Source organism: Pogona vitticeps, chromosome 7 (assembly GCF_051106095.1).
Source record: "Pogona vitticeps strain Pit_001003342236 chromosome 7, PviZW2.1, whole genome shotgun sequence".
Lineage (NCBI taxonomy): Eukaryota > Metazoa > Chordata > Lepidosauria > Squamata > Agamidae > Pogona > Pogona vitticeps.
In genome coordinates, this window is record NC_135789.1 from 751,219 (window position 1) to 766,544 (window position 15,326).

The 15,326-nt window shown below is 55.6% G+C and overlaps 2 protein-coding genes across 3 annotated transcripts; both read left to right on the forward strand.

Moving 5' to 3' along the window:
• The first annotated feature begins 898 nt into the window (after positions 1-898).
• On the forward strand, positions 899-6,013 carry CELA3B (chymotrypsin like elastase 3B). The gene is made up of 8 exons (XM_020782095.3): positions 899-979; positions 1,237-1,322; positions 2,281-2,378; positions 2,879-3,013; positions 3,307-3,443; positions 5,013-5,155; positions 5,415-5,567; positions 5,818-6,013. Exons 1-8 carry the CDS (start codon positions 937-939, stop codon positions 5,836-5,838), a joined length of 816 nt encoding a protein of 271 aa, XP_020637754.3. The 5' UTR covers positions 899-936; the 3' UTR covers positions 5,839-6,013.
• Positions 6,014-8,018: 2,005 nt separating this feature from the next.
• Positions 8,019-12,425, forward strand: LOC110073187 (proproteinase E). Of its 2 annotated transcripts, XM_020782094.3 has the most exons (8): positions 8,019-8,173; positions 9,211-9,296; positions 9,574-9,671; positions 9,886-10,020; positions 10,296-10,432; positions 11,373-11,515; positions 11,794-11,946; positions 12,345-12,425. In XM_020782094.3, the coding sequence occupies exons 1-8, from the start codon at positions 8,125-8,127 to the stop codon at positions 12,363-12,365; spliced, it is 822 nt and encodes a 273-aa protein (XP_020637753.2). In that variant the 5' UTR covers positions 8,019-8,124; the 3' UTR covers positions 12,366-12,425. The 2 variants fall into 2 exon arrangements, with proteins under 2 accessions (XP_020637753.2, XP_078234944.1); XM_078378818.1 differs by lacking the exon at positions 8,019-8,173 and having other exon boundaries at positions 9,087-9,296.
• The last annotated feature ends 2,901 nt before the right edge of the window (positions 12,426-15,326 follow it).

Genomic DNA, 15,326 nt, shown 5'->3' on the forward strand with positions numbered 1-15,326 from the left:
TCCCGAAGAAACCCCTTCCCCTTCCCTGGCCAGGCTCTGGCATGACACGGAGGGGGGAGGGGGGGAGAGAAAAGAAATATAATCTACCCACATCTCGTATCCTGCACTACCATGAATGGCCAGGAAAGCGAGAATCCCTGTCCTTTCCCTAAAAGCAGAGGGAGATGCTGGCAAACTCTGCTTTAAAGACACGCTCAGGCTTCCAACGCAAGCCTTTGGCCTCGACGGGGCTCCTGCCAGGGAAGGCAGGGCGCTCGGCACGTGCTCAGAGGCCATCGTTCCTTTCACGCTCGCTCACCCCCTTTAGAAGTCCCGCTCTGGGACAGCTCTGCTGGGTGCTTTAAAGCCTGGCTTCCCAGGATTTTGGATTTCCTGCCCCAGGAGTTGTGTCTGGGAGTTGTAGTCCAAAAACATCTGGGGGGGCAGTTTGGGAGTCCTTGCTGGGAAAGAAGAGGTGTTCTTTCCACAAGGAAAACAGCTGGTGCAGACAGACCACGTTCCCCCCCCCCTTGAGGAAGAGGCCGCCTGCCAAGGGAAGGCCCCTGTAGCCCAGCCTTGCCAGCTCTGGCCGGCCCCTTTCAAGAAGGGGCTCTTTCCCAGCCCCAGGGGAGACCTTTTTTGGGTGGGGTGGGGTGGGGGGTGTCCAACCCGGGACGTTCCCTGCAGAAAGCAAACTCTCTCTCTCTCCTGCCGCACCCCTCTTTCCTGGTGCCTCCGGGCACGTGCAATGGGCCTGAGAAAAGTGACGTGGACAGAGGACTGAACATACATGGCCAAGGCGTGTGTGTGTGTGTGTGTGCGTGTGTGTCCGTGTGTGTGTGTGTGTGTGTCCGTGTCCTTGGAGCACCGCTCTCGTCCCCTGGAAGGAGGGGAAGAATAAAAGCCCCTCGTGGCTAATTCTCGCGCTCACACATCGCCACTTGCCCTTGTGCTGCCATGTGGAGGCTTCTCCTTGCCACGCTTCTGCTCGCCACCCAGGGTAAACCTGAGAATCCCGGGAGGAAAGGGCCCGTTTTGCACCTGGGACCCTAAGGCTTACCCCGTTACCTGACCCGACCCCACAGCAGTTTCTGTGGTGTTCTTTTCTGGGTAACCCCCCCGCTTTCTCTCTGGATTAGGTCCAGAGCTAGTAAAGAACCCATTCAGAAGAACTCTGAATTTCCCTGGCCCGTCTGTGGCCACCGGCACCACGACCACGGATGTGACCGGCTGTCTTACTTTCTCTCCTCTCCACAGCGCATGGTTGCGGAGTCCCCGCGTACTCCCCACTGAAGAGAGTGGTGAATGGGGTGGATGCTGTTCCTTATAGCTGGCCTTGGCAGGTGAGTGCGGCCAAGGGGAAGGCCTGGCAGGAGCCGAAGGGGCTGACGACCATCCAGGCTGTTTCGTTCTCATTGCAGGGGCCTTTCTGAATTTTCCCGCCTGCGTCACCAACCCATTAGCGCTTGTATTTTGCAGCCTCTTGGCTGATGAAGATCTGTAGAGATCTCAAAAGCTTGTGCTTGGAAAGAAGAGGCTGGAGCAGGAAAGGGGCAGAAAATGGAAGCCCAAATAGCCAGGGGGGTTAAGGAGGAAAGACTTCAAAACCCTTGTCCAGACTGGCCAAGAGCACTTCGGCACAGTCTCTGCTACTAGGCTGAAGCGTTTATGGCACCCATCAAAAGGGCACAAAAATGCATGCAAGCTTTCCAGATTCCCAGGCCTTTTCATCAAGCAAGATGCTGAGATGGAGAGAGAGAGACAACAGCCTAGGTGGGTCAGTAGATGGGGGAAGAGAAAAGACAGAAACTTCAGCTTTGATCATCATCATCAACAACAATATTTTGTTTGGGGGAGAAAACGATAACTTGTGAAGAAGGGGAGCAAACGCAGCATAAGTTTCTAGCATGACGTGCAATGTGGGGGGAAATGACAGGGAAGGATTTGTAACGTGGATTCACCCAGGAAGCAGACAGAGGGTGGAATCCGGGCATAAAAAGGGAAACCCTTCTTCATGGCATGAATGACTGAAATATGGAATTGGCACACTCGCTAAGATCACCCGAAGGAGCAAGGGGCAAAGCTCGGGCATTTTACTTCTGAGGCGCCAAAAACTCTGGCTGGGCCAGTCCGGGAGTTCTCTCTCCCATTTCAGGCACAGACCCAGTTTGGCCTTTCTTCTCGGTCCAGCCTTGGGGGTTTGGGTGCCGTGTGAGGAGGAAGGGGGCCCACGCCTGCCTCGGGGTGGCCAAGAGCAGGGTCTCTGTTCCCGTTGCCTTCCTTCCTTCCTTCCTTCCGCAGATCTCCCTCCAGTATGAGAGCAACGGGGAGTTTCGGCACACCTGCGGGGGGTCCCTGATCGCTCCCAAGTGGGTCATGACCGCCGGACACTGCATCTCGTAAGTCCGGCCTCTCTCTCTCTCTCTCTCTCTCTCTCTCTCTCTCTCTCTCACCCCCGCGGGCTCGGCAGAAGCACCCGCCCCATTGGGCCCTAAAGCCAGGCCCCTAAGCAACTCTCCTGGAGTGCTCATGAAATGGCTGGTCTGAGACCGGGGGGGGGGGAGTGGCCTACCTCACAGGGCTGTTCTGAGGAGAAAGTGAGGAGGAAGCAGAGAACGAGGTCTGCCGGCTGGAGCTCAGTCTGTTCTACGAGGTCCTGTCAGGAAAAGGAGGGGAGTTTTGAGAACCCGGTTGGTCTGGGGAAGGGAGCGCTGGGGGGGGGGTTTCCTTCGGGCAGCCCCAGGATGTGCCTCTGGAGGACAGAGAGAAATCCTTGGTGGGGCCACAACGCCTGGAACCCCTTCGGGAGCCTCAGAGCCCAAACAAGCCGGGTGGGGCACCCGCGGCCAGTGGCCTTTGGGCCTGGGCCCTGGGGTGACCGCTGGGCTCTCCCTTTCAGCTCCTCCCGCAGCTACCGGGTGGTGCTGGGCGAGTATGACCGGAGCCGGGAGGAGGGACCCGAGCAGTTCATCCCGGTGAATGCGGGAGACATTTTTGTGCACCCGGACTGGAACAGCAACTGCCTGTCATGCGGGTGAGTTCCCCTTGAGACACTCCCCCCCGCCCCAAAGGAAACAGAGGGGAAGAGCCCCCCCGCCCCGGTTGCTTCAGACCACATTCCCGAATCCATACGTGTGGATCCGCACAGCAGCATCCTCTGTGGCAGGCAGGCAGCTTTGTCGGGGGGGGGGGCACCTGGTCCTCTCCCGCCTGTCAGCCCCTGGCTGCCACCTCCCAGCTCTGGCTGCCTAAGGCAAGGGCGCTCTTCCCGAGAAGGGCCCCGGCCAGTGATCCCTCCCCACTCGCCCCGCTTCCCTTCTCTCCCAGGAACGACGTTGCCCTCCTCCGGCTCTCCCGCGAAGCGGAGCTCAACGACAAGGTGCAGCTGGGGTGCCTCCCACCCCCGGGAGAGCTTCTCCCCAACGGGCAGCCCTGCTACGTCAGCGGCTGGGGCCGCCTCTACAGTAGGTGACGCAGGACCCCCGGGGGGGGGGGGGAGCAGGCGGCAGGGAAGTCTGGGGAACGCCATGTGGAAGGAAAGAAGGGCTGGGGGACCGAGCGGACACTCCCAGAAAGCAGCAGCCCCCTCAAACGGTTTTTTAAACAAGTGCAATGAAAAGTAATCCAAAGAAAAGTAAATAAGCAGCACAATAAGTTACTTCCCCCCACCCAATGTTACTATCACTTTACCTTTTGTATGAAGGGCACTGGATTATTATTATTATTATTTTAAAATACTGTTAGAATCACAGGAACGCGCCTCCTCAATATGCCATGCCCTGGCAGAAATTCCACCCTAACAAGATTTTACATACAGGGCCTTCCTCCCCATTGACTCTATTCAGGTCTCCAAGACACCGCAGGGACATCCTTCGCCCTTTTCAGCTTTTCTCTTGGACGGGACCCTTTCCAGTGCTTTTGGACGCCTCTCTGTCACCTGCTGGAGAGGGAGGGAGGGAGGGAGGGAGCACCCTGGGTTCTGCTCCATGTCCTGCTGACTTCCAGACACATAAGAGAGGCCCCTCTAGCTCAGATCCCCTTCAGCCTCCCTCCACTCTAAAATACAGTATATAGAACCTGGCAAACTCTGTCTGTCTGTCTGTCTGTCTGTCTGTCTGTCTGTCTGTCTGTCTGTCTGTCTGTCTGTCTGTCTCTCTCTCTCTCACACACACACACACACCACGTTTATTTTGGACTGCCAGACCCAAAATCTTTTAGATAGGGAAAAGCTGCTAGACCATAAACCTCCACTAGATGGCACCCTACAGGTGGAAGGATGCTGGATGTCGGGGGCGGGAGGGGGAGAGGGATTTAAAAAGGAACTTTTGGAAGCTCAGGATCTCTTTGGCAGGCCAGCCGGAGACCCAGGGTGTGGGCAGCCCTGCTTGCAAGCTGTAGGGGTGGAAACCAAGGGCATGGAGGCAGATCATCTGGCCACAGTAGAACCCCTGTGTCCTAACGCATGGGTTTGGGCCAGCCAGGACCCCCACGAGCTTCTGTCCTCTGAGAGAGTGCCATGGGGGGGGGGCTGACAGGACATGCAAAATGAGGCACTACCGCAGAAAGGCACACGGATCCCTCACAGGCTGGGCAGCCCTCCTGAGTCCAGCTGGGCATCGTCCCTCTAGGGTGGCATGACTCTGCCTTAGGTGACCAGTCCCCTCTCTCCCTCCCTCCCCCCCGGTTCCTCCCATGGCTGGGGTGCTCTCACAACCTGGGCACCCAAAAGCCTATCATCCCTTCGCTTCCCTGCTTTGAAACTGGCACGGGGGGGGGAGAGGAAGAGAGCCGCCAACAACAGCCGCCCGTCTCACCCAGGGGAGGAAAACCGCTTATGGGCCGAGCAGCACAAGCCGCTCCGGGGGACCTGGTCCACAGGTTAGCACCTTGATGGGACCGGGCACTCTTGGGAGAGGAGGCTCTGTGGCGAAGCGCAGGGTTTTTTTTTCTGGGTGAGCACCTCCTCTTCAGCAGGCCAGAGGGTGCCTGGGCGCCTCTTCTCCAGCGATGCTCCTTCCTCCCTTCTCTCGCAGCCGGCGGGCCCCTCCCCTCCATCCTGCAGCAGGCCCTGCTCCCCGTGGTGGATCATGAGCACTGCACGCAGCCCGACTGGTGGGGAGCCACCGTCAAGGAGAACATGGTCTGTGCCGGAGGGGACATCCGTGCCGGATGCAACGTAAGTGAGGAGGAGGAGGAGGAGGAGGAGGGAGCCATGAAGTGCAGCCTAGAAAGGGTCAGTGGCTCGGAGGCGACAGCTTGGCAGGCCGGGGTGCCTGGGGATTCCAGGATCCGCACTGGACCCAAATCCCGTCAATCCAGTGGGTTGACTCCTTGGGATCAGCAACTCTGTTTCTGAGCCCCAATGGTGTGTGTTTTATTCATACCAGCCACAGTCTTGACGGCATTCTAGAAATGATCAATATATATGGTTTCAGGGTGACTCCGGGGGGCCCCTCAACTGCCAGGCTGCTGATGGGAGGTGGTACGTCCACGGAGTTACCAGCTTCGTCTCGAGCATGGGGTGCGACACCTTGAAGAAGCCCACTGTCTTCTCCCGCGTCTCGGCCTTCAATTCCTGGATTGAAGAGGTATTGCCCTTTACTCTCTGTGGCGCGGCAAGCGGTCAAGTAGCCCAACCCTACAGGCAGCTCATCCTCAGAGGCCAGAAATCTCGAGCCTGATTTCTGCAAATACCACAGCTGGGGGGCGGGGGAGAGGCCCAGACTGGAATCTCTTCTTGTCATAAATCTGTAGGCCTTGAAGTTACCACAGCATTCCTGGTTAGGTCTGTTCTCCATATTTGTCCACTAATGAGGCAATCCCGGTTTTATCTTGCAGACGATCGCAAGCAATGAATGACCAGCAGGAAACACCAGCCTGTCCTTCCCTAAATTCTCTACCTATCTTCAAGAATAACAATAATAAAAATCTTCTGTCTGCAGCATGGCTTTCCTTCTTTCCAGTGTCCTCAACCCTCTCATCCCTTCAAAATATCAGGAGATGCCAACAAGGCATTTTCTATTGGTTTCCCTTCCTGTACAGTGCTTGGGCTTTAGACACCTGAACATAACATGTGGCTGAACCAAAACCAGCCCCGGAAACAAACTCAGAACAGTTACTAGCTGGCAAACAGCCCCCCACATGCCCACATCTACTGGGGTTGTCACGGCAGGGACTGCCAGCGCCATTTCTGAGTAAGGCATGCTACATATTAATTGAAGCAAGGCCCCCTCCTGCAGCATATGAGCACAGAATGTACCAAAGCATCCATCCACTAATTCACCACAACTGTTAGTCTTTAGTCTTTGAAGGAATACATTCTGATCTAGGAAGAAGCTGGCTGAGTTGACATCAGTTTTGCCAAAAAAAAAAACCCCACATAAAAACCTTAACAAAAAACAACATATGGGCTATGCACAAGACTATAGAAAGAACCAGTTATTGAAAGAGGGAGAGAGACAGTAAGCTTAAAAAGCTCAGTCTCTGCTTAAGCCATAAGAAGCACAATGGAGTTTACGGATACAGTACCATGCCATTTTGCAGGCTTCTTTCCAACCAGGAACTACATAAGCTCAGCAATTCTGCTCCACTGTCCAAATCAAGTAGTTCTGGAAAAGCAGAGAATGTGTGGGAAGGGATAATGAACAAGGAACAGCAGCCATATTAGCTGGTGGTGGGAGACTCAAAATTGATAACAGGTTTGCAATACCTTTATCAGGCCAATCAAATAATTATGGAACAGTGTGCAAGCTTTCCAGTTCTCCAGGACTTCTCTAGTTCTGTGCCTTTAAAGCGTGGAAACTGTTCTGTGAGTGGTCGGTTGGCCCTGATGAAGGTTTTACTTCTAATACGAGAAATAAAAAGGACAGAGGCCTTGGTAATAAGGATTTGTGGTGGGAGGTTCAGAGGGGGAACCTTGGAGAAGTCCTGAAAAAAATTGAGCAGAGACCAAGGCATAAAAAAACCCCGATGCCATGCCGGAAGCAAAAACTGCCTGGCGCAGGTGCACTTTAACCCATTCGTGTGCATTCACAGAGACCACAAAGAAGAACGTGGACTTGGGGACGTGGAAATTAAAACCTCTGCAGGCTTTAAGAACAGAATGATTAGAACAATTCCAGGCAAAAGGCAGTGCAACTCCCCCAGCAGAATTCCGAGACCTGAGAAACCAACATTTGCCCCCCCCCATGTTGAGAGGGGAGAAACCAGCTCTCTAATCTGAGGTGGGGCCGCCGAGCATGGGTTTTTTTCCTGGCCCGCCACAAGCAGCGTTCCTTTCCTGCAGCCTGTCCTGAATGGGCTGGTCTTCATTTTGACCTTTTCTGACCTCCCGCTGAAGGTGGCTGGAGGGCTGGCCTCCCCTCCTGCTCTTACAAACAGCTCTCCTTTTCGACCAAGGTTAATTTGGGTGAGCTGGTAACAGATTCCTTTTTCCACCACACACACCCCTGCCGGGGCACCTGCGGTCGCTCTCAGGCCAGAAGCTTCCCATCTGGGCTAAGGGGAACGGAGGGCAGAGCTTGAGAAAGCGGCTTTTTTGAACCAAGGACCTCAGCATCCCTCAATCCGCTTTGCTTGTGTGAACTGTAATCCAAGAACGCCACCTTTCCAAACTCTGGCAACACCAAGGGCGTGAGAAAGGGGCTGTGTGTGAACTGCAGATTCCTTGCCCCCCCCCCCCGGAAACAGGAAGCTCATCTTCAGCCCCGGTCATGGTGTGACAGCCCTGACACAATGAAGTGACCTTCTTTAAGCACGGGCGGTGTGTCTTCTTCTTTTGGACACGGCTCCTTTCCCGCTGGCTGTTAGTCTGCTAAGAACCCTTCCTCCATCTTTTCCCGCCCCCTCCCCGCTGCTGTTCACCAACTTGGTGGGTAATCTTTCTGTTTGGCAAACTCTTTCAGGGAGGCCATGAAACCAGCTGCTCTGTTCCCTTCCTTCCTGTCCATCACGTGGTCCTTTCCACCTCGTTCTGAAGGATGAGGCCGATTCCTTCCGTGAAGTCACGGAGCGACCTTGGATGGAGTGATGGGGGAAGATCAGCACCTGCAGCTGAGGCCCATCCGCCCAACGTCCTGCTTTTGCTGATAAGGAGGGGGGGGATATTAACGTGCCTCGCCAGGCCTGGGACCCGTCTGGAACAAGATGCTGGCGATGTCGGTCCCCCTGCTGCTGGCGCTGGTGGTGGCTGGTGGTAAGAAGCATTCTCCCATTCTCTCCCTTTCGCTTCCTCTCTCTCGGTTTCTCACCAAACAGCACCCCACGAAGAACCGTGTGACCTTCCCCCCCCTTTAACTGTTGGGGTTCTGTCCTGTGGAACTCCAGGATCTGTACTTCTGATGGTGCATAAACTTTCCTTTTAAGAAGGCACATACATGCATGAAATAAAAACACGTGACGACGGAAGACGGCAGAAGGCCGCTTCGTATGGGCAGCTTCGTCTAGCGTGAAAAACCAAAGAGCCCTTTATTATAAACCATGGCTTAGTCGGTGTGCTGTGTGAACGTCGCTTCTCTCTTTGAGCCCCTGCTCATCCGGCATCATCGAGGGGTCTTCTGACCGGTCCGTACACATGACAGGCTTCAGAGGTTTTATCAATGGGATGAGAGATGAGATAGTTGTGCTTGCTCAAACACGTACAGCAGTCCGATCTCCCTTGCACGCCGGCCACCAAAGAGCATCCGTCACCTGAGGGAGCCAGTCTGGACCCCTGGGCAGGTGGGCAGCCAGGCAGGCAGGCAGGCAGGCAGGTGGCCACACGCCCCCCACCCCATTCTGTTTTCAGTGTCTCTCCACCAACGTGCTGCCTTCTCCCTTCGGCATCCACTCCCTGTGGCAGCCATTCTACTTTGCCTAAGGACAGGGCCAGGCCCGACAGCCTTCAAGCTCTGCTTCTGAAGCAGCGAGGAGCGCTTGGTTTCTACAGGCGCACGGACAGACAGGCAAGGTGGACAGTCAGTGGGGTACCCAGGATAAGCTGGCCGCGGCTGGGATGGGGGGTGGGGCAAGGTATTCTAGGGGTTCTGGGTCTAAGCTCTGGGTTGAAGTTTCAGAGCAGGCTGAAGCAAGGGGTCAAACGCTTTTGAAAACAGAGGGCGAGACGGAGGTGAGAGGGAGAGAGGAGGCCCTTCAGGCTCCCCATGGGCTCTCGCCTCTGCTGTTTGCTCCTGCTGCTCCTGGGGGCTTCAGTTCCCCCCCCCCACGGCCAACCCCCTTTGCCCTCTTCTGCAGCCTCTGGATGTGGGCAGCCCGTCTCTTCCCCAAATGCCCGGGTGGTGAACGGTGAAGATGCCAATCCGTACAGTTGGCCCTGGCAGGTAAGCCAAGACACATGGCCTCTCCCTCCCTGTCCCTCCTCCCTCTTTCTTCTTCTTCTCTCTCCCCTTCTCCCTGGTTCCTCTTTCCTTCCCTCCATTCTCTCCTCCTTTCTGACCACGCGGCAGGCTTGCTGCCAAGGACTTTTGCAAACAGAAGCCCCAAGAAATAGCTTTTGATAAACCTCTACTGGAACTCTGTGGTCGAGGTCCCTGCTGCCCAAAGAGCTAAAAAAAACCCCACCTCTCTCTCTCTCTCTCTCACCTGCCTCCCCCACAGATTTCCCTCCAGTACAAGAAAGACGGGGAGTTCTACCACACCTGCGGGGGGTCCCTCATTGGCCCCAACTGGGTCATGACAGCCGCCCACTGCATCTCGTGAGTGCCTCTCTGTGGGAGCAGGGAGGGAACGGGCCTTCTCTCTGGTCTGTCGTGGGGGGGGTGGAGAGGGGGGGAATTGCCAAGGGGAAGAGACCAACCCATCCCTGCCTCAGGCTGGTCTCTGGGTGGCCCTTGGACCCCCTGCCTCAGCGGCAGCCCCAAACCAAACCCCCAAAGCTGCCATTCCTGAGGTTGGGGACTCTCGTTTCAGCAAATCCCGCGAGTACCGGGTGGGTCTGGGCGAGTACGACCGGAGCCGGGAGGATGGCTTTGAGCAGTTCATTCCCATCAACGCGGACGACATCTTTGTGCACCCCCGGTGGTTCTCCATCTGCGCGGCCTGCGGGTAAGGAAGGCATCTGGAGGGAGCGCTGCAGGGCCGGCCCGAGGGCTAGACCGACCAGGGGTGGCAACGGCCTCCAGCCGCAGATTCTAAGAGGCCACCTGCATCTCACAAGGCCAGCCCCTGAACCGGGGTCTGTGTGTTGCCGGCAGGAGACCCTCCCAGACCCCCTCTGGCAGCAATACGGAGGGGGGAGGCCCACACATCAGCCAAATGCCACCACCACCCCTCCCCTGTGGATCCCTTCTGGGACTCACTCTCCCCTCTTTCGATTCCAGCAATGACATTGCCCTGCTGAAGCTCTCCCGCAGTGCCAAGATGAACGACCGGGTGCAGCTGGCTTGCCTTCCCCCCGCGGGAGAGATTCTGCCCAACGAGTATCCCTGTTACATCACGGGCTGGGGACGGCTTTACAGTACGTGGGGTCCTGCCTTGACAACGGCTGCGAGAAAGAGGGAGGGAGGGAGGAACGTGTTTTCAACTACCGTTCTCACAATCCTTCACCCAACTGGGCTGTTTCCCCAGAACTGGGAGAGAGACTGACTTGTATGTATGACAGAGAGAGAGAGAGAGAGAGAGAGTCTGTCTCGTGGCCCATCCTGGGCCATAGCCCCCACGTTCTCGTGCAACGCTCTTATCTTTGGGACAAAGTGCAGCTTAGGGGAAAGGAAGGGGGGGAGCACCCAGGTGGTGTGCGGAGAAGTCCCAGGTCCCTTTCCCAGCATCGCCATCTGAAGAAGGTCAAGGGGAAGGCCCTCCAAAGGAGGGGAAAAACCTCTGCTGGCAGGCCTAATCTGGCTAGCAGAAAGGTCCCCTGTTCAAAGGGGGGGGCGCGGTGGGGAGCAGAAGAGGGATGGGGCTTAGCCAGAAGTCTCAAAATCTGGGGAAATGGCATGTCTCACCCCTGGTTCTGCATGGCTGTGTTGGCTGGCCTGTCACCTTCCCTTGAGCAATGCTAATACGGCACAAATGTTAGAAGGGCCAGATGATCCTAGGTGCATCTTCTCCTCATGCCTTCCCTAAATCGGTAAATAGATTGCTACTCAGGGGCTCACTTCCTTCCTCCTTCTCACTCTGAGGTCACTTCCAGCTTCTTCTTTTTTCCAGACAGAGAACAGCAGGCTGTCTGTGGCATCTCTGTAATGGCTGCCCAAAGACTTGCAAGCATGGAAACCAGATCTAGGAGGGATTCCTTAAATACGTTTAGAAACATTTCCTCCTGCTCTATCTATAAATGGATTTCCTTGTACCGTTACAAATCCTTTCAAGGGATCTTCTTGGCTGTGGTCTCCCTAGCTGGACCCGGTGCAGATCTCTGACTTTCCGGCTCTTACCCGCGTTGCCTCCCTTTGCAGCCAATGGACCCCTCCCTGATATACTGCAGCAAGCGGAGCTTCCTGTGGTCGACAATGAACACTGCAACCAACGTGACTGGTGGGGAGGTGTCATCCGGCAGAACATGATCTGTGCAGGTGGCGACATCCGGTCCGGTTGCAATGTAAGTCGGAAAGCCCAGAAGAAAGAGACTCTTGGTCATGCCTGGAAGGTTCAAGTGCTTCTGGTTCAGATGGACCCAGAACAAAAATGCAGGCATCAAGCAGTGAGTCAGACATGGGGCAGCTGCCCCCCCCCCCCAGCAAGGAGGGGAGACTGCCAAACAGCCCACCCGATGAGAGTGCAAGTAAGGCTTTGCCCACCTTTCCTCTCCTAGGTCCTTTGCAGGCCCTTTATCTCACAACGCTCTGGGTTTTTTGGGGGGGTGTTTCCTGTTTCCAGGGTGACTCCGGGGGACCCCTCAACTGCCAGGCTGCTGACGGGAGGTGGGCTGTCCACGGCATCGCCAGCTTCGTCTCCGCCTTGGGCTGCAACGCCTTGAAGAAGCCCACCGTCTTCACCCGCGTCTCCGCTTTTGAGGACTGGATCCAGGAGGTAAGTGGCCTTGGCGAGGAAGCCACAGGTGGCCCTTGCGACGTGGCTGAGCTGGCCTGGTGCGTGCGTTCCTCCAAAATTCACGCGTGCCTTGCTTTTTGGAGGGAAGGTCGATGTTGCTCCCCCACCCCCTTCCAGCCGCTGGGAAGGAAGGAAACACAAGGACGTGGAGGAGACCTCTGGGCTTGGAAAAGCAACTTTTTCAGACCTCAATTCCCAGAGTTCTCATCTGCAAAATAATTGTCCAAGGCAATCTCTGCCCTCCTGGCCAAAATCTTTCCACGAGATTAGAAGGTCAAGGCAAGGAGCCCTCTTTGGAGTAGCTGCCACTCAAGACCCTCAACAGCAGATAAGAGTTTAATTCTAAAAATTCATCTTCCTTCCTCCTTCTCTTTCAGACCATCGCCGCACATCCATGATGACTGGATTTATACTTGGGGAAAGCTTCCTAATTCCTGAATAAAACAACCGAGACAGAATCCAATGGCGTTTTCCTTTCTTCTTCTTTCACTCAGCATCCTGTCTCGAACGCAAAGCACCTTCTGCTTCAGAATCTTCCTAGCAACCATGTTTCCAGTTGGCATGCACAGCCCATCCATCTTGTGCACATTTGCCTCCTCTCCCTGTAAAGCGTCTCCACTGGAGACGTCTCCTGGGCTTGGCAAATTTCAGCCCTGAATCCCTGCGCCTTCCCCCCCCCCCCGGCGCTGGCCCTCCCATCAGGTGGCCTGAGGCGGCTGCTTCAGGAGGCGGAATCTGGGTTTTATAACAGGGCAGCAAGCTGCCAGCGCTTTAATCGTCTCTGGGTCTGTCAGGGGATGGGGAAGAGGGGCTGGCTGGGTTTTCGGACGCCTCTACGAAAAGAGCTTGGCACCACGAATTCACCAAGAAGGGGTCCCCGGGAGCTGCCCTGCCCTCAGGTGGCAAAATGTCCTGGACCACTCCAGGTCTGGCCCCGGAGGCAGATCTCTGCAAATCCCTGAGGAAGGGGGGGGGGTTCCCACAGCATCTGAGCGTCCTTTCCTGCACGGAAACCATCCCAGCTGTCCCCAGGAGAGGGCAGCCGCCTCCGCCGTGGCCACTTCCTTCCAAAGGCGGGCGGTTCTGATATAACCCCTGCTTCTTCTAGAAGGCCTGCACAGCTCTGCCAAAGAAGAGCCGCTTATTGGATCAGGTTTCCAGTATTAGTCATGTTTCCCAGGCTGAGAGTTATTCCACGGAGCCCCTTGTCTGTTTTCACCCTGTGGCAAGAAAAAAAAAAGCACTTTGCGTGCGTGCGTGCGTGTTTGCCTGAAGTGCTTTCTGAAGGCTTCATTTGTATCTTCGATGGCTGTCCTGGGAATGAAAGCCACTCCTGGAAGAAGGGCAGTGGGACATGAGCGGGGAGATAGCGCATCTATTTTTGGCCGCAGGTTTATCCTGGCCACTGACTTGCACAGCACAGAAAAGGAGATTAAGACCAACTCCCAGAGGCGCAGGGTTACAGGTGGAGGTTAGCCACAATGCCTGTACTGAGCCTCCAGGACCAGAGGCAGTCTACCTTTCCATGGAAACGGAACAGCAAGGGAGCTCCGCTGAGTTCCTGTCCTGTTCAGAGCAAACCTTACTGCCAGGCGGCACTGATGTCCTCGGGCAGGCGGCCCAGAGAGGTGGCTGCAAGGTGTGGGAGGGGAGAACACAGCCTCCCCTCTGCGCCGCCACCCCCCCCCCCAAGCTAGCCTGCTGCCTTCAGCTCTGCTGGAAGATGCTGCTCCGTGGCAACCACTGAAGAAAGAGATTTCTGCCTAATTGGCTTTAATACTTGGACCGATATGGGAAGTTGCTCTCTTTTGCCTCAGGCTGCAAAACCCCAGACCCTGTTGGAAAGGCCCGCTTCGGTCTCATACAACAAAAATGCATCCTCTCTCTTTGACGCACAGTACCACAACCACACAGTAAAAGGGTGGAACTCACCGCCACAAGATTCAACACTGGCTGTCCACATGCATGGCTTTAAACACACAGTCCATATAAACAATCCTTCGCAGCGATCTGCTCCCCCCTCCCCTCCCCAGCCTCCTTATTTGTTTTCTAACTTGGCCTGGTCCTAGAACACCCAATATAGATAACAGCAAGGAAAGACAATTAACGGGTACTTTGATCGCCCCTGGGCGTTCTGGCTGGAGGCCACTGTGAGTACCGGGAGAGGAGGGCAGCCTGCTGATAAGGAAGCTGCTGCTGCTGCTGCTGCTGCGAACCTGACCCCCCCCCCAAGAGGAGGCAGGCGGGTGAAAGAGGGACACCCCCTCCCCGGGTGGCACCTGCGGTGGCCCAGACCTGGCCCGCCCCATCCTAGACGTGTCGATGGCCCCTATTCCCTCACCCTCTTTTCCCTGCATCTCCCTCTTCCTAGTTTCCATGCTAGGCTTATCACCCTTGCAGGCAGGGGGCATCGGGGCCGAGCTGTGCCCATCAGATAGGCTCTGCCCCAGGGAATGTTCTGTGAAGTCAGCAGGGCTCCTGTTCCCATGGTCCTTCAGGACACACTGGGCACACACCCTCTCACGGGCAGGATCCGCATCCTCAGGCACTCACGGCTGCCTGCCCAGGCCTTTGATCAACCTACAGGCAAGCGCCCATGATTCAGGACGACCCGAAGAGATTAAAAGTCCTCTGGGGATACAAGGAAAAAGCTGAGAAGGGCTGCAACACAGCTGGACCTATAGGGGAGGGCTGCCTCGGGCGGCAGATTCATGGTGTCCTCATCACGGGGGGGGGGGGGCAGGGGGAAGCATGCAAAGCAATATCCAAAGAAGGAACTTCCCCCAGATTATGAGCAAGGTCAATAAAAGTCAGCAAAAGGTTAAAGATGAGAACAATGTGGCATTTTAAAAATAAAAGATAGGGAAACTAGTGGATTTTCTGCCCCAGGCAATTAGCAATCAGGATTTAGTGATTCCTTGGTAATTAGTCTGGGCTTGGATTCCAGGAGCTCTGGCTCAGGGGGAGGTCTGGGCACTCTTTGCTCTTCTGCTTCTAGCAGCAAAATATTTAGGGCTGACCCCCACACCTGCCGGGAGGAAGGGTATGCAAATGTTCCTGGTTTCAGCCTCTTGGTCCAAAAGGGGGAAATGCAGCAACCCTTTTAAAGTTGGCCCTGTCTGCCTTCGGCTGGGGAACACCCCCACCAAAGGCGTCCGTCTGAGGACAGGTAGGCTGCCAGAAAATGCAGGCCGGTTATGTGTTTGTTCATGAAAATGTGTGATGTTTGAAGATGCACTACATGAAGAAAATTGCTTGCAAAATGCATGAATACAATTGGACAAAACAGCAGGAAATCCACTCAGAAAGGCAAACATATAGACACACACCCCCCGGTCAATGTTTGGGGCAAGCAGCTG

Coding starts and splice junctions, on each gene's coding strand:
- CELA3B (XM_020782095.3), top strand. CDS start 937: ATGTGGAGGCTTCTCCTTGCCACGCTTCTGCTCGCCACCCAGG. Junction 980..1,236: donor GCTTCTGCTCGCCACCCAGG/GTAAACCTGAGA, acceptor TCCTCTCCACAG/CGCATGGTTGCGGAGTCCCC. Junction 2,379..2,878: donor ACCGCCGGACACTGCATCTC/GTAAGTCCGGCC, acceptor TCTCCCTTTCAG/CTCCTCCCGCAGCTACCGGG.
- LOC110073187 (XM_078378818.1), top strand. CDS start 9,120: ATGGGCTCTCGCCTCTGCTGTTTGCTCCTGCTGCTCCTGGGGGCTTCA. Junction 10,433..11,372: donor GGGCTGGGGACGGCTTTACA/GTACGTGGGGTC, acceptor CTCCCTTTGCAG/CCAATGGACCCCTCCCTGAT. Junction 11,947..12,344: donor TTGAGGACTGGATCCAGGAG/GTAAGTGGCCTT, acceptor CTTCTCTTTCAG/ACCATCGCCGCACATCCATG.